At 38.3% G+C, this 19,086-nt stretch overlaps 1 protein-coding gene across 1 annotated transcript in view; it reads right to left on the reverse strand.

Annotated features, from left to right (window-relative positions):
- Window positions 1–19,086, reverse strand: part of Spef2 (sperm flagellar 2) — a 157,118-nt gene that overhangs the window by 20,916 nt on the left and 117,116 nt on the right. The window contains exons 27-30 of the mRNA XM_051182532.1: window positions 13,821–13,974; window positions 12,269–12,397; window positions 8,303–8,441; window positions 5,434–5,663 (exon numbers count right to left, since the gene is read on the reverse strand). Of these exons, the coding sequence (XP_051038489.1) occupies window positions 5,434–5,663; window positions 8,303–8,441; window positions 12,269–12,397; window positions 13,821–13,974 (652 nt within the window). The remainder of the gene's footprint in view (window positions 1–5,433; window positions 5,664–8,302; window positions 8,442–12,268; window positions 12,398–13,820; window positions 13,975–19,086) is intronic.

The following is a 19,086-nucleotide window of genomic DNA, read 5'->3' on the forward strand; positions in this document are numbered from 1 at the left end:
AAGAGTCAGCTGTATGTCACGTCTGAGAGGACGAAGTTCATGAATCTGTTCACCCTTCGAGGAAATGCTCAGACCGATGACATGGAAATAGTGCTTAGAAGTATCAACCTTCACCCAAAGACTTGATTTAAACACAGAAGCAAAGTTGGAAAAATTACAGGAATACAAGTCGGATTTTCTTTTCTTTCTTTTTTTTTTTTTTGGCTTTGTATCTCATTGCATGTTTGGAAAATGTGTCTTTTGTATGTGAGGCAAAGACTGGCGACTGGCTGCTACTTTAAAGTTTTTTGAAAGTTATTATTTTTTCTGTGATCAGTAACAAAGTCAATGTAAACTTTTGTCACTCATCACTTTCGTCTTGGCTTTCTGAGTCTGAAGAGCTGTCCAGATTAGGTCCCACATGAGCAACTGATGACTGTGTTCTTGCATTCCATAAATGTATAGCTTTCCTGGGGTCAAAGCTGCTGATGTCTGGGGAGTTCAGCTGAATGATTAAGATGTCTGTCAAGCTTTCAGCCTTGATTTTCTCATCCATGTGTGCCTGGGAGCGCTTCATCTGACTACATCCTCGTGCTGGTTCTGCTGAGCTTGCAGGGAGGGCCAGAACTAAGTCAACAAGCGTCAGGATATTGGGATACTTATGCGCATAAATGGAATTTACAAAATCCCAGGTCAGCTTTCGAATGTTCTGAAATCTAGAAGGGGAGATGAAGGACAGGAAAGATTGAGAGACCTAATTTTTACCCAGCTACTGACACATGTCATTTTATTAAGTTTGCTTTCTTATTCACCTGGCATATATTTCTAACTTTAACATGCTCCATTCGGTGTCTACTTCCTCCGTTTTCACACTGGCAGCTTCTAGAACTGGTTCATAATGTGAAATCAAGATGGATATCTCTTTTTCTCCAAATTCTGCAATCCATACAGATAAACAAAAGTGTCACATGCCCAAAATATTGTCATTCAATCAACCAACAGTGAGTTCAGAGTTATGGGTGCCTATGGGTTACCTTGATTTATCTTTGCGGGCCATAGTTTAAAGCTTCCAATCATGGTTGCTCTCACCACATCTAGGCTGGCATCTCTGAAACAGTCTTGCAGCTTCTTGATAAGATGTGTTAAAACCACCTTTCTCACGCTAGAAATGTTTTCTTTCCCTTTGAGGCAGTTACCGTGAAAGTGTGTGGCTGAATTCATCCTGCGTTCTTTTGGCCCTGGTCTGGGAGAAGATCACCCAAATAAAGAATTAAATGGACAAATACCTGGAAAAGAATGCCCCACGTCAAACTGTCTACCTTCATAGACCCTGAGATGTCCTTAACCTGTCACCTTGATTGATATATCTGGAGCATTTTTATTGTTGACTCCAAGGTGGTAAATACATCTGCAATTGAAGAATTTCTGTTCTGACTGGCACGGGACAGAACACTCAGGACACTGATGATGTCCAGCAAGAAATGAGCAAATTTGATGATATCAGCTTGGAGAAGAAGATCTAGAATTTCATTGGCTTTCTGTTGACTTGTATCATTTTTGCCTTTATCTGCCTGTAACACAAGTTGGGAATGATATGTGGGTACTTCTCCATCTCAAAAACCTTACTGCAAAGAATTCAGTAAAATTATTACTTGATGTTCCAGAAAACATATTTCAAAATTACTTACTGAATGCAGTTGCTGAACAATTGCTGGGTATCCTTTTAGAAAGTTCTGGAGGGCAGCCTGTAGTCCATGAAGCCACTGTCTGTCTCTTATTTGGGAAGGCATCACAGGTCGAAGGTGGAGGCTTCTAAAGGCAGTTATGAGAGAACTCTTCAGGAGAGGACAGTGGCGGTAGAAGTGGTAAATATTGGTAAGGAGTTTTTCAAGGTCATTGTACAGAGGGATGCTCTGGAACACAGCTTTGTAAGCCAGTTCTAGGTGATGTGCAAAGCAATACACACTTTGCACACATGGCTGTATTTTCCTTAAAAGCAGGGCCACTCTGTTTTCTTCCTCTATTCCAGGGGAATCATTGCTTCCAAAACCAACCAACTTCTTAGCCCAGTCTTGGCTTGACAGCTGAAGTTGAAGATTTGTCTCTAGGGTTTTCTCAATAACAGTTTTTATTGTCAAAGAGTCCTTCTGTTTTACTGACTGTACCCCAACGATCTGACATTGCACTTTTCCTGCATGAGCAAACTGAACATAGATCATTGTGACTTCCTGGGCTACACTGTCTATAATTCCATCACTGATGACAGAGAAAAATTTACTTCTTTCTAGTTTTTCTCTGAGATTTTTCCTTTCTACTTCAGCAATGAAATACGTAAATGTCCTTGCTGATTGGTTAGTTCTGAAGACAGGGCCTATATCAACACCCTTCATATCATCCAACTTACACATCCAAATAAAGTCTTTGAGGGGATGTCCGGTCTTTGCTAGAGCATGACATGATCGAAATAAGTTCTCTACTCTCCCAAGAGTCACTTTGCTCATGGTCCTCACCATCAGCTCTGTGGCAGCTCTGTTCACCGGAGAAGCACTTGTTGCTTCCATCAGTGATGCCTTGGCATGGGCTTCGCTGAGGTGATGAGCACTGAGAAATTCAGCCCTGAAGTTGTCCGTGCCATAGAAAAAACTCACTTGACTTCTGCCCGACTTTACCCCATGCTTACGACACAGGGCACAGAACATAAGGTTTAATAGCTCATCGTATACAAGCCAAGGGTATTGTCTTAGCCAGATTTTCAAAAACTGATGATTTCTTTCTGGGAGGTAGTAGTCAAGTTTTCGTGACTTTTTCTGCTTTTTGGTGACTGGAATCACAGTGTCTGGAGACTCTTTGCCTTTAAAAAACACTCCACATGGTTATTAAAGAACTCCACCAATCCACACCTGCCTCTTAAATACATATACTCTTCTCATGTAATGTATTTATGCATATATGTGTGTAATATATATGAACATATATATATATATATATGCACACACACATATGTGTGTATATGCAGTTGGTATTGCTCCTATGCACATGAATATAGGGCTAATCACCTTGGCATGGGCAACCTACTTATCAGGAGCTTGACCTGAAGAAAACATACTCCCCTTTTCATTAGCTACAGACTGTCTGTAGCTCCTCAGATAGGGGCAGAGCCTTTGGAGCTTTTGACCATCTATGCTGCAGTGTTGGCTGGGGTGGTCTTGTGCAGGCCATGTTTAGGCAATCAACAGCAAACACAATGACAATGAACGTTATTACTTCAACTAATGAGACACTGAAACTGTGACTAAGTATCTAGCATATATCCATCTAGAAATAAACATACAGCATGCATATTCTTTTTAACTGGAGTATTGTTTGTTCATAATATGATCAAAGTTAGACCATGACTAACTTTGAATCATCAAAAGCTCCATATCTTATATACAGCACTGTACCTTCTGTCTAAATGACAATAGTTATCCATGTGTGGGTTCTCCAGCTGAGTGTGTAGGGTGTCACCTCTCATAAAGACCCACCACCTGTTTTCCTACAGTTTTCATACAACTGGGGAAGGGAATACAGGCCAGTCTCTTGACCATTCCTCAACGTTCATCCTCCTATACACTTTGCTATACATTTCCTAAAGTTTGCTCTTCTAAATCGAAATGCCCTCTGTATCCTTGTCATCAAATCACTCAGTGCTTCCTTAGATTTTTCTAATCTTTTTCTACATTTTTTTTTCCCTGGACCAGCCATACTCACTACACATGAATTCTCCTTTAGTTTGCACAAATGGGCATTTTCCTAAATTTCAATTGTGTCTCAAAATTAACCCTGCTTTATATGACATTTCCTTTGTCTTTTCAAGTCATACTCTAAACTCCACTCTTTTAATTATTTTTTTAAATTAGCTATTACTTACTATCCTCTTTCCCCATCAATCCTCTGATAGTTTGAATAAGAATGACTTATAAGCACATATATTTGAATGCTTAGTCATCAGTGAGTGGCACTATTTGAGAAGGATTAGCAGATGAGGCCTCATTTAGAGGAAGTGTGTCACGGGGGAGGGGGGACAGGCTTTCAGGTTTGAAAAGCCCACACCAAGCCCAGTATTAGTCCTTTTCTGCTGCTGGGGATCCAAATGTGGAACTATCATCTGCTTCTCTAGCACCATGATTGAATGCTGCCATGGTCTCTGCCATGATGATGGTGAACTAAATCTCTGAAACTGTAAGCAAGCTTCAATTAATGCATTTATTTATTTATTGAGTTTTTTTTTTTTTTTTAAGACGGTTTCTCTGTAGCTTTGCAGCCTGTCCTGGAACTCACTCTGTAGACCAGGCTGGTCTTGAACTCACAGAGATATGCCTGCCTCTGACTCCTGGTGTGTGCACCACCACCTGGCCAAGCGCTTTCCTTCATGTGTTGCCATTGACATGGTGTCTTGTCACAGAAAAAGAACAGTGATCAAGACATCACTCTTGTCTCATTGTCTGAAATAATCCTACCCTAGTTATTATATTATACCCTATATATTATATTTTATTATATTAAGAAAAAAAGATAAATTTTGTTTGTGGATATACATTTATTCCAATGTTCTTAGAGTTTATGTGTTGAGGTAGGTGTGTGTCAGGTTGTCAAATGCCATTTTTTATTTAGTTTTAAAATCAGCCAGAATGAAATATTTGACTTTGAGGAGACACTGAAGAATGTATTATAATATTCACCATCAATACTAGGATTCCTTTAGAAATGAATTAGGAATGACTTAAAATTTTCAAAAGTCTACTTCCACATACTCAAATACCTCAACATCCTTTTTGCTAGCCCACTAATCAGACAGTTTCGTCTCAGTCACCATTAGTTTGCATTTAAAAAATATAACATGGACAAAATGAATAGCTACTGCAATTTCAAAATGAAATGATATGATGAAAGGGCATTGTAGGGGCTGGGAACAAGGCACTTAGCTTAAGGACCTGTATTTAGTCCCTAGTATCCTATATAAGGTGGCTTACACTACCTGTAACCATAGTTCCAGGGCTTGATACCTGTCTCTGACTTTCACTTCCTAGTATCCTCTCCCTGTTTAGACAAACACAAACTCAGTATCCCCAATATATCTCTACTTAGAAGTAGGGGCAAAGATTATCTTCCCCATGTCAAATGGTGTCTAGTTTGCCAGTGAGCCTCTAAGATAGGATGAAGACAGGGTTAAAGAGTTACCAGGGATGACCACTGCCATACTCTCACAGTGCTGGAGTCTTGGTTACTGCATCTCTCCTGCTTATTTTATTCAGATGAGTGTCATTTATAGCAAATATCTGACAAACTAGAACAGAGCAAGGTCTCCTTGCAGCGCCACACAGTCCAACAGCTCACTTGTCTTCTGGTGAAGTGACAGCCACCATAGGCAATTTTCATCACCTTGTGCTCCATCTGTGAAGATTCTTTTCTTACCTTTAGGTGCCATATCTAAGAACTGATCTCGGAGACTGTCAAGCTGTTCTATTGTCAGGGTGCCATTTTCTTCCTTTTCTACTGGTGGAGGGCGGGTTGGTGGTATAGCATCTGGGAAGACTTTTATGTCTCCATTGATGTAGAAGTCTTCTTGGCTTAAATAAATCTCATTTTGAATTTTTGTAGCTGTTTCAATGTAGTAGCGAGCTACTTCAGTCAACTTCTCTATACTAAAAACAGTAAAACAAACAGGGTGATCTCCACTGAAAATATTATTATATTAATAATTAATAGGACACACACACACAAAAGCTAACATTTTGCAAGGTAAGTTAGATGATTCTATAGGTATTTAAAGATTTTAATTTATCTTAGACAGGGTACAAATTAATAGAGGTTAAAAACAAAGCATGCTCTTATTAAGTAGCTAATACAGTTCAGTTTTATGCAAAGCTGAACAAGAAGAGCTTATTAAATTTGGGTTTGTTAGTATTGAAATATACTTTGCAATATAACAAAGATTATATCAAAGGCTAGATTATTTTTCAAAGTAAGTTGATATGGCAGATCACAGTGTTTGAGAACTATCATTTACTTCTAGAAAAACAAAATTAGCTTTTTCCCTAGCTTTATGCCAAAGGATTTAATGTTACCCATGACACACCTGGTAGAAGAGTCTCCAGTGCACGAAGTTCCCAGCTGGATTATGTGACCACGAGCACCAACAGTTAAGCAGTTAAGGTCTACCACGCTACAGCATAAATGGATCCTAGGCTGTCACCTGTAGCATGTGCTCACCATAGCTCTATGGTAAGTCATGAGTCTGTGAGGGTTTTATCTCTGAAATGAAGCCATTTACTCCCTCTTTTAAGGTGATTTACAAGAAACCACACAGGTCATGGATATAAACAGCCAGTTACTAGTTAATGGCCTATTGGAAGGCAATGTGAAGGTGTCTTAGGTATAAGAAATAATTAAATGTTCCACCACTGTAATGACAAAAAAAGATCTTTTCTTGATCTTATGATGAAAGATTGAACATCACAAGATGATACATACCTATTCTGTCTTTATATAAGGAGCAACAAAATATTCATTTATTGAAACTTTAGAAAGAAAGTAATATTAGTTCTTGCCCATGAAAAAATGCCCTTGATTAAACTACTACTAATGCTCACTGTGAAAGACCACACAACACTTGCTAATTAGTTTGTGGTGTAGTGTTCTGCTGCTGGGAACACACAAGAAGAGTATCACATAGAACCTGAGTTTACATGAATAGAGTGTACAGGTTGAGACTTGGTCAGAATCAGAATATCAAATGACTGTGCACCACCTAGTGGAAGGTTACTATGAGTGATTTCAATACAGAAGAAAGAAAAATGCCAGGAAAATAAATGCAGGGTTCAAAGGGAATTGAAAGTAAGTCTCCAAAATTTAAGTTGAAGAACAAGTTACTGGGGAAAAGTATTTCTATTTTTGTTTCCACAGAAAATGAAAAGATGTGGATTCCTTCCAGACTAATGTGGTTTGATCACGCCAGATCGCCTGAAACAGAGTACAGGCTGATCCTACATTCCAAACGGCTGGACAAGGCGGCCCTGCAGACTGCAGCTAGGATATCTGAATCTTCTTCGAATCCCCCAAGACAGCAGGAAGTAGTTTGGAAAGAGCGACGCCCAAATTCCCAAATGTTGTGTATAAATGTTTGTTTTCATTTAATTGGACTTTGTTATAAAAAATTAAATAAAAATAAATAAATAAATAAATAAAAATAAAAAGGAAAAAAAAAGAAAGTAAGTCTCTCTCTCTTCCTTCTCTCTCTCTCTTTCTCTCTCTCTCAGAGGCACTTTTTAGCTTCAAATTTTGTGATTTTTTTGCGGTCAGACTAAATAGCACTTTTTGATCAGAAAGCAGAGATACATGCAAAGCAAATATGAGCACCGCAAGTATATCACACAGAATTAATGTCCATTTACACTTGAGGCACAGACACATGGATGGGAGCTAAGAACTGAGATAAAATCTTTCATTTATGCGTGTCAGGCACACCCTAGGACCAAATATCACTGCGAAGCTAGTAGTAATTGACTTGGCTGCCCAACAGTAATAGTTTGTTATAAATAATGGTAGCAAGGTTACCCTAAGGAAATGGTTATGGTTGGATATTTTTCAATTTTCTACTTTCTGTTGTGGAACAACAATACTGAACAACTGGGCTGAAGATTTTAACAGTAAAAAAATTCCACAACGAGAAACACAGAGGCTGTTTACAAATAATAATTACTGCTTCTGAGAACATTTGCTATTTGATGCACATTCTCACACAAGTACAAAACTCTCAGCAAATGTTTACAATCCACCCCTCATTGTACATATCACAGGATCTAGTTCAAGCTCAAGCTGAAAATGGGACAATAGCCTAGCTGGAGTCCTCCTTTCTGTAGACAAGACTGATGATTCTGAGTAAACATAGTTGGTACTCACTTATGGATAATTTGGGAATCCTAGTCTCTTGGATTAAAATTATCTTTAACATTTTCTTGCAGACTAAGTTCCCTCTGAAAAGAGTAAAAACTGAACTCATAAAATGAAAGCGAGATCACAACTGAGTCCTCTGATGCACAGTTTACTGGCAAAAAACAGTCAAAATGAATGTGATGGTAACGATCATTTTGAGTGTTTTTAGCAGGAGTTTCTGAAGCTTAAACTTACACACATGCATGCATGCATGCACACACACACACATGTAATTTAAATCTGTGGATGTCTTAAACACCCTTGTCAATTTTTTTCATTTCTGGCATCTAATATTTTTTTTTTTTTGTTTTGTTTTGTTTTGTTTTTTCCTGTGGAGAACCTTACTTACCTGGCCATTTCATTTAAATATCTCTGGCCAAGCCATTTTTCCATGACGTTGTAGACATCAATCACCTTTGTTACTAAATCTTCAAGGACAGCCAAAGCTTTTGTCTTTATTAGTTCAAGTCGAAATTGCGTGGCAACTTCTATTTAAAAAGAGAAACTGAGTGTAAATCAAATAAATTGAACTCAGAAAGACAAATAGTATGCTTTCTTAGTCATATAGAATCTGTATTTTAAAAATGCATGGAAGAAGAATGGAGGCTGTTTAGAAAGAGGAAGTATATCAGGGTGGGGGATCCCGAGAGAGAAATGAGGGAAATCAAAATGAAACCTCTTGTTTTATAATATTAATATACACCAATAAATAAAGAGGGTTTTATTGTATTTTTAATGTATGCATGCATTGATGGGAGACGTCATTCTGTAAATATGTTTCTCATACTGGTTAATGAATAAAGCACTGTTGGCCAATAGGAAAGGAAGATAGGAGGGACTAGGAGACAAGGAGGAAAGAGGAAGTAGTAAGGAGGAGTCAACATGGAGAGGCTGGGGAGATGAGACGCAGGCCTCTCCCTAGGAAGATAAGACCATGTGGGAATACATAGAAATGGGTTAATAATTAAGACAGAGCTAGCCGATAAGAAACAAGTAACTGGCCAACAGCATTATATATATATTATATACAGAGTCTCTGTGTGTTAATTGGGGCTGGCGCGGTGGCAGGACAAGACCAGCAGCGGGAGGAAAAAACTTACTCCTTACAATGCATTTTTATGATAACCCAAATCTACGTATGCCAATCATGCTTTGGTTTATGAAGTCTCATTTAATACCCCAATGTAGATAAGGTGGCTTCCATCTCAGAGAAGCAAAATGGAATGTGCACTAAAGTCTTTTGAGAATCTAAACTAGAATTATTCATGAGCTTTACACTTACATGTGCTCTTTTAACAACATTCTTCTTAATTAGTTTGATATCTGCAAGATCACACATTGATTCATTCTTAAACTATAGCTTTAACTGTGTTCTCTCTCTTCCTTTCTCCACTTCAATCCCAAATCTACCTCTGCAGCATTCAGAGTCATGGGAGAAGACATTTGCTTTCCTACAGATGTCAGGGCAATCACACATCTGCTCAGGTGTCATCACACCCCACTTCCACAGAAAAGGAATCATATCTGTTGAGGAAGGGTCTAATGGATGGCCCATGATCTGGCTTCCCAGTCCCCAAGTCACTCCTTCCTGGCTCATCTCCTACATTTCATAGCTACTCCATGAACAGTTTTTCTATTTGCTTTGCTTTGGCCCATAATTCTGTTTTCTGTTCCTGTCTGTCTCCTGAGTGCATTTTCCCATTCTCTTCTGGTTCAGCTAACATTAGTTCACCTTAGAGTCTTCCCTGATGCCTCCCCACCTTGTCCTATATGCCTATTGCTGACATCACAGAAAGTTATAAGTGACTGTTTATATCTCTTTTCTTTTAGCTTGATTACACATGTACAAGTGTCTCAGCAACTACAACAGGACACAGCTTGAAGTGAAAAACTTGACAACTTTCATAATGTGAGGAAAAATCTTTATCTCCTCGAGGATCTTGTGTCAGGCAACTTTAAAGATGAAGCATACTGGAAGCCACTGGGAACAGATGTGAAGACAGACACTGAGGAGAGAAAAATGCATGTTCTACTCTCCAGATGCCTTGCAGCTCCCCGGATTCAGGTTACTTTTGATGTTTCTGTTGGATTATGGGAGTGCGTGGTAGTAGAGTGGGTAACAGGGTGAAGGGGAAATAAAGGGGAGAAACAAGAGCTGGAAAACATCCTTTTTACTGTCCCTCTAGTAAAAATCTAGTTGGTTCAATATGGCCATATAATGTGTTAGGTTCAAAGGGAAAAACGCCAAGCACCCCCTCCCCCCAAAGAACAGGTCTGCTGCCTTGGTGGAAAATGATAGTTTTGGCTTACCTTAAGCAGTTCTCTAGGAGGACTGGTGGCAGAAAGACAAAAGTTCACTGCCATCATTCCTCAGGAACCTGTGAAACTGGTTTCTTTCTGCCAGGAAGAGCCACTTCCCTATTGACACATACCTATGGTACATAACAAAGCCACCGGGCCACAAGTCCCCTCCTCCGTCATCCTAAACTTCCAGACTATTCTAGTTCATAGGATTCCCTCTCCAACCCTGAGCTATGGGTTTTTCTTTATAACCTACAATGGTTTTCCCTGTCCCCACCCTGGCCCTTGCCTTGCCTGGCTCTACCCCAGAGTGGTAGTCAAGGATGCTTTGGACTTGCCCCAAATACCTCTGGCTATTTCCTATCTCATATCTAAAATAAAAACTTTCTTCTCCTCCATGGATTGTAGCAGGCTTTCTTGGACCACCAGCCACCAAATCATAACATGGAGACTTATTAGTTATGAATGCTGGCCTTTATCTTATGCTTGTCCCACAGGCTCTTACAACACACAATTAACCTGTTTCTCTTTATCTCCATTTTGCCTTGGGCCTTTTTCCCCTTTCTTTCATTCTGTATGCCCTACTGTCCAGCTCTCTTTGTGTCTTCCTCCATGGTTCTCTGTGCAGCCTGGGTTTCTCCTTCTACTTATTTTCTCTGCCAGCTAGCCACACTTATCCCTCTACTGCCTAGCTATTGTCCATTTAGCTTTACATTAGACCAATCAGGTGCCACAGGCACACAAAGCAATACTTGTTTACATAAATAAACAAATGCAGCAAAACAAAAGTAGCAAACATTTACATAATTAAAGTAATATTCATCAATATAAACAAATATAACACATCTTTATATAGTTAAAAATAATATCCCACAACAATAGATAGCTCATTTTGGTGGCTTCTCTGCACCTTCGCTGTCATTACAGTTTTTTCAGATAGGATATCGACAATTCTTCCTTTCCATAGACTATCTTTGCTCAAGTCCTGATATTCTAAATTCCATTTTGAACAGGAGTAAAAGACATTCAGAAGAACCATGGGAGAACAGGTCTTGCATTTTTGAGTATAGGGAAGAAAACTTTTAAACTTAAGAGAGATGTGAGTGAAGGTTCTTGACTAGTCTTTGTTTCCAGAAACTCATTCTCAGAGCTTACTAGGCTTCCGTCAGGACTTCTTTTCTTTTTGAAGTAGTTATTTACTTTTAAGATTTATGTATATGAGTGTTTTGCCAGCCTAATGGGTATGTCATCACATGTGTGCCTGGTGCCAGCAGAGGTCATAAGAAGGCCTTGGATTCCCTGGAAACTGGAGTTATAGATGTCTGTGAGACACCACGTGTGCTAGGAATTGAATTTGAATCCTATGGAAGAACAGTTAGTGTTCTTAACCACTGAGCAGCCTTTCCAACTCCAGGATTTATTTACCTAATAAGAGAAGTGACTTACTCTTTTGCAATATAAAAGCATCAGTATTACACAGCTTCTACCTAATCCTGCAAAACCATACCAACTTGTAATTTATTTATACTTTTCTAGTCTTTGAAATTTGAATTACAGTCTTTTTTTTTTTGCTTTTATTTTGTTTTGTTGTTATTGTTGTTTTAATCTTTCCTAGACCTTTCTGACAGCCCACAGATACATTAAACAAAATTAATTAGGGAGCTAGGTACAGAGGTATTTGCCTGTAATCTAAGGAGTCAGACATAGGAGAATTGTTGCTTCAAGAACAGAGAAAGAGCTACATAGCAAGTTTGAAGCCAGGCTGGACTACAAAGTGATACCTTGCCTCAATAAATAAGTAAGTTAATTTAGTTAGGTTAAATTAAATACAGATTCATCTGGCTCCTATGCCATAATAGCCAAAGCCAGTCTTCCTATGGTCAAATGAAGACAACCATGTGAATGGTGTGTTTTCAGTCTGCCTGCCTGAGACTACTGATGAGCCTTCCTGGACTATTTGGCTACTGGTTTGCTCTCTACTTAAAGTATGATCATTTTTGATTCCTCCTCCCACCTTCCAACTGCAGGGCGGCAAGATGTTCTTCCTTAATCTTGAGCTTCAGTTCACTCTTCCTTTCCATTTCGGCTAGTTCCTCGGGCGATACTGTGATGGGACTGACCTCCACCACGGGTGATGTTTTACCTGAAAGGTAACTGAAACATTGTGAGTAAATCACAATCTATGAGTTTATGGACATAGCACTTGGCCCATATGATTACATATCAAAATCTGTGCAGTTAGAAATGGCTGAAGATTTGGAAACAAGGAACTTTGGGCTCTCTGGGTTGGGTAACAAAGTATTTATAACCCTTCTTTGAGAATTCTGTGAACTTTCTGGTCTGTTTTTATAACAAAACATGTGTGTCACATCTCAAGGGGGGAAAAAAAACAACGTGAATAGCATGTGCAGAAGTGATTAAAGAATTAAAAAAAGATAAATGAGTCACCTGCAGAATTACATTTTAAAGTATTTTTTTTCAAATATTTGAAAGTAGTTCTTAAGTATTTTTTCACCCTAGAAAAGACCAACAAACTGATTGGAAATGAAAAGTTTGTGGATGTATGTTGAGGATATACCCATGGCAATGGGATTCTATTTCAGGCTGGGTTTGTGATTTCTGCAGTTCAGTAATCATTCTTGAGGATGTGATTACAAGGGGCTCAAATCATGTGAAGGAAAAGGATGTAGAGTGAGGAACTGTGAGCAGATAGGCATATTTGCTGTACTCAAAGATGAACGTCTAGATTACAAATGAAGGAGAGAGTAACCTCTGCATTCATTTTATCATGTGAATAATTAAAGATTGGACTTGGTCACTTTCTCCATTAAAGTACATGGAAATGTTTCTTTTAAATGCTAAAACTTTGGCTTATTAGAATATGAGATGGACAAAAGTGGCGTGTTCTTTCCCAAACACCTCTCTTCCCTATGCTCCAAGGGTCACTACCACCCTTCCTCTTGGCCTCAGTGCTTTTCCAGTATGCCTTTGGCATCCATCATAGAGTGTTTCCCCCACAGTATGTGCTCAATAAACATACAGTGGCAGAGATTTTACATGGGTGCTTTCTACTCTTGCTTTCTTGCCTGGGATTACATAAAAAAATTCTACATGGGAACATTGAGAGGAAAAGGTAATATTTGTGCTGTTACTTAAGGTAAGTGGGAGGCATCTCTCAGCCTGTTTCCTCCACTGTTCTAGAACCCTTCATGACTGGAGACAAAGTTTTAGGCAGGAATGTTCCAGTAGAGAATGGTTTGCTTAGATTCAAGAGCCCCTGAGACCTGTAAACAGAGACTCTTAAGTTCTGCAGCAAACTGTTCCTCTGCATGTCACAAGTTCTAATACAGTTAAAGCTGCCTTTGAGATACATCTATTGGTTACATCTACAATTTGCTTAAACGAATTAGGTAGTGCTGATATGCAAAGTGGTTTGCCAATTACAGCCAGAGTTTAGAACAATGACTAGCACCTGTGTGGCTTAGAGGCAATCACCTGGTTAAAGGCTTGTTTCCTACCAAGAGGTTTGAAGTGACCTAGGTACTGGGTCCTAGCACCTTGAATACCTTTTGCTTTCTTTTCTGCCTTTTTCTTCTTGGGTGCCTCCTTCTCTTTCTTGGCTTTTTTATTTGTACCCGACTGAGGAGACTTTTCTTTGGAATCCACAGTGGGCGTTTCTTTTTCTTCTTCTATGAGCCTTTGATGGACTTCTGCAGCTACCTGTGTGGTAGCAGTATCTCAGTTAGGATGGTATTCAGGAAACAAGATAACCACTTGGATTTACTCACTCAGATTCCATGGAAGCTTCATTCTTCTGTGAACAATGAAGCCCACATTCTTGCCCTTTAAGAAGCACACAGTTGTAGATTGGCTGCTCCAGACAGACCCCAAGTGCTACTACTCCCCTGTCTAAAAGGAGGCTCTCATCCCGTTATTCTCTGATGGCAATGAATTTTCATGTGCATTCATTTTGAGCTCTAAACTGGCAAAAGTAGGGTTTTGCACATGGTACTTTAGTTTTATCTCCAGTGATAACCAGCCTGCCTCCATCTTAGGCTTGAAAGTCATCTTAGCATAAAAACAAACTAGGGTCATTCCTGTTTATTATTAAATCTGTTTCTCAAGGATTAGGCTATGCCCTTGTCTACAAATGGTTCTGTGCTGCCTATTCCAGGAAAGGGCAGCCACACCTGCACTTCAAAAGGTTGTTATAGCTACCTTATTATGGCCACCTTGCAACCATGTCTTTGTTTCAGGAGGTTGTTACGACTAACTTGTGATGCGTATGCTCTGCTGCTATAACCTTGCTTATTTGTATGCCAAATCCACCTTTTGAAAGCCCCCTATTCCTGAACTATAACAACAAACCTCATCTTCCACAAGTCCAAAACTGACCTCTGTACAGACAAATCAAAACCATTTTCTTAATCAATTTAAGCCATGATTTGGGCTGGTGGTCATTCTCCTCGAATCTGTGGGATTAACACCACCTCTATGAATTTATCGGATCATCTTTCAAGAACCTGTTATCTCATGGTGTCTAAGATAGGCATTTCCCCCTATATTTGTTTCTGTTCTAGTTTGCTTCCTATTGCTGTGATAAGCACCATGGCCAAGGGCAACTTGGAAAGGAAATGGTTTATTTGCTTTGCACCTCAAATGGCAACCCATCATTAACGGAAGTTAAAGTAGGAACTCAATCAGACAAAGAGTCAGAAACTACAGAGGGACACTGCTTACTGCTTTGCTCCCCATGACTTGCTCAGCTTGCTTTCTTAATCAAGCCAGGACCACCTGCCTAGGGCTATGCCATCTCATACCAATTATCAATCAAGAAAATCCCTCACAATCTTGCCTACAGGACAACTTGATAGAGATAATTTCCAAAATGATGGTCTCCCTTTCCAGATGACTTTAACTTGTGTCAAGTTGATGGAAAAACAACCAGCACATTTTTTAAAACTTTATTTCATAGTTGATCCTCCATGGAGATTTTTTATTATTTATTTATATATTTATTTATCCTTACATTTTAATCCAAACTGAATATTCTCATATAAAGTTGTCATATTGCAAAGGCATGTTTTTGTTGTTGTTGTTGTTTTGTTTGTTTTTTTTGCATATTGTGTCTGTATAGTATAGATAAAATTTTCCTGTCTCTTTAGCATATTCTGGAGAATGCCTGACCTACATCAGTAGAATCATAAGTACTTCAGTCCTGTGCTTCCATTCTAAATTCTTGACGCCCTCCCGGAAGACCCTGCTCATGAAGATGGTAGTTGCCCCTGGCTAACCCCACAGTCCCTAGCTTCTTCTACTCAGTGATTTTTTTTTTCCATTGCAGTTAGTACCTCTCTCATACTCAAGAACATCTGTATCATGGCTAGATTATTACTCTATGCTAGTCACAAAATGGGGAAATTCCATCCTCACACCGAGGAGATACAGATCTTTACAAGGCCCTCTTTACCTCTTCTCTCCTCTATGATGTGCTATATACTTTAGATTATAGAAAGCCTTGTCTCAGTGCTAAACAGTTAAACTCAGAAATTTTATATATAAGCAGAGAACATTAAATACTATATAACCTTTCAGTCTCTTTTTCTCTCTTGCACACACACACACACAGAGAGAGAGAGGGGGGGGAGAGAGGGAGAGAGAGAGAGAGAGAAAGAGAGAGAGAGAACTCACTGAGATATAGAGTTATAGGGTTGAATGGTGGCTCTCAGGGGTTGAAGGTAGACAGGGTATAGAGAAAAATGTTCAAGGGTAAAATGTTTTAGTCAGATGGAAGAAATAAATTCTGATAACCTACTATATAACATGGTAACAGTAGTTAGTAATGTATTTAATATTTCAAAATTGCCAAAGGAGTAGAGTTTAAATGCTTAAAAACTGACACGTAAATGGAGTGGTAGACACACTATTGGTTTGGTTAATCATTTTAAAGTGTCAGTCAATATCAGCACATCAAATCATGAGCCAAAAAGATACACAATTAGTTTGTATACTTAAAACTTAAGAGCATATGATGTTTACATATGAAATATCTATCATCTATCTATATGTAATCTGTCTGTCTATCTACCTATCTATCTTTGTATCTATCTACAGAAAATTTCTTTTTAAGGGCTATGCCCCTCACATCCTTTCTGTTTTTAGAAACAGTAGACCTAAGTACTAAGTTTATCTGACTTGGGGGCAGTGAATATTATTTATGAGAAGAGAAAGAGAACTCAAAGAAGTATATAAAATACACATTCATTTTGGAGGTCAGGAAAAGAGACCCAATAAGGCTATATTTATATAAGCATTTGTGAGGTCCAGATCAGATATGATTTCTAAGATTAACAGAAATGAGGAGAATGAAAAAGAAGGGAGATAGAAATATGGACAAGGTATATTTCCCTCAAAGGTCTTTGCAATCTTGTTTGTACAAGGCCAGTAAATTTTTGCTTTCTCCAGACTCCTGACACACTTTATGTACCATGACCCAGAGTATAGCTGTCCCCAGCTGTTCCATGGGTGTTAAGTCTTTTCATCCTAATGGGCTTTCATGCTCCCCAACATATTTGTGCTCTCCATAACTAGGTACATATGCTCTATTTATGGAGGACAATGTTTCTTAACTAATAGATTTTTTTATTTTAAAATTGGAAGATGTTGCAGAATGATCTGTCAACAGCACTTGAGATATCCAGAAAAGTTATATAGAAACAAGCCAGTTTGGTTGGCTTGCTCCCCCCCCCTCATCTTTTGATAAACAGATTTTATGCTGTCTACTGTACTTTCAAGTTCTTGGTAAAGTTGAAAGCTTGCTTGTTAACAGTCCCCATTACATTGTAAGCAATTCATTTTTAAATGTGTTCTTGCAAGGTAGTGTAAGTTAGCAATTTCCTTTAAAATTGGAGTTATTTTCTTGGCAACAACCTTGTAATGTTGATGATGATGAAGGTAATGATTATCCTCAGCATTTTTCATGTCCACTTCTCTCAGAGACCTCCAGATCTCTTTCAAAAATTAGAAGAATTTAGAATACATTTTTTAAAAGTAGCTGATAGTGCTGGTAAGAACTTTAAACATAATGCTTTGACATTGTCGGTGTTAAATATGACTTCTCTGAAATCATTACATACCTATCAATTAGAAAGTTTTGCTAAAAATTAACATAGCATTCTAAATGAATAGATGTGGGTAAAATTGCACCTTAGAAAAAGCCTGAATGAAAATGCAGTTCATTCCAATTACACCAATCTCATTTGGAACTGTTTGCCTACATCTATTTTCTGAATCACACCTGTCTCGTTTGGAACTCAAAGTTCCTTAAATGTTTGTTTTTTAACAAGGCATGTTTTGACCATCCAAAGGTCTCAGTGCTAAACTCAGGACTATCTTTTTTTGTTGTTGTTGGTCTGGTTTTAATTGTGTAATATTAGATTTATAGAAGTTTATTGCAACACACACACACAAAATCTGGATTCATATATAATATTAGTAATTATATTAAATGATTATTTTTCTTATGATTGCTATTTGGATGCTATTCCAAAGTACAAAAGGAAAAAGTACAATTTTAAGTAAATTCCTAACAAATGGACAATATTTATAGTTTTCAAAATATTTTCATATACATTACCTCACTGAATTTCTTTCATATTACAGAGAAGAAATTGAAGACTTAGAGGAGCTAACATTTTCCAGAAAAAAAACAGACCATGTTAATTGTGACATGTAGCTAATACTCTGGCAGTATGTTCATCTTGCTAAGAATGAAGTATTTTCTCAGGTAGTTTTAATGGAGGATGTATGACCTGTCCATTCTGTTTTTGAACTTCAATTAACAATACAAATAATTCATGATCTTCCTAGAAAATCTGCACCTGTTTAGCACTCTTTAGGACTTGGCACCTGTGGTAATCATTACTGTCATCATTATCTCTTTATTATTGGCTTCAATGTTGTGAGCATGGCAGCAGCTACAGTAGCATCTCAGGACTATACTCATAATTCAGGATTATGTTAGGTGTAGGCATTGTACTAGGTTAAGGTATTTGAAAAGTAGTAGAACCAAGTTAAGTATTCAGGAAAACACTAACAAGATAAAAACTACAAAGTATGGATAGGCAATAGCCTACTGGATAGAGTGGTTGCTAAGCAAGGGTGAAGACTTGAGTTTGAATCTCAAGAAAAGACACAAAGCTAGAAGCAACATTTGCCCTTTGTAGTCTAAGTGTAGCACAATCAGAGGTGGAAAGAGGAGAATTCTCTGAAGATCATAAAATGGTTAACTTGGCATATATACATATATACATATATATATATATATATGTAAGAGGCAGGAGGAAAAACAGAGTCTGTTGGAAAGAAAATAGAAAGTGTGGAGAGACACCCAGTGTTGTCCTCAGACCACAATATATGCATTATAACAGGCACATACCCACACTTACACACATGAACATGCACACAAATCATACACACACATACACACACACACACACACACACACACACACACACACACACACAGAGGAAGCAAAGTGATGTGTGGATGACAGCAGCATATATTCCCAGGTCTAAGGAGACTTTGCATACTCATTGGTACTAAGAGATATGTGTAAGAATATTCACAGTTGCTGTGTCCAATGGTATAAAAATACAAACCCAAGTGTGGATCAGTAGCAGCTTGGTTAATGAAATTGTTATACAAGCATGTAACAGAACACTATATAACAAAGAAAATGAACAGCATACAATCACTGTAAGGAATAATGTTCTAAAAATGAAAACACACAGACAAACATGGCAAAAGGTCTATTTCCTTAAAACTCAAAGG

The sequence above is a fragment of the Phodopus roborovskii genome, unplaced genomic scaffold (genome assembly GCF_943737965.1).
Source record: "Phodopus roborovskii unplaced genomic scaffold, PHOROB, whole genome shotgun sequence".
NCBI lineage: Eukaryota > Metazoa > Chordata > Mammalia > Rodentia > Cricetidae > Phodopus > Phodopus roborovskii.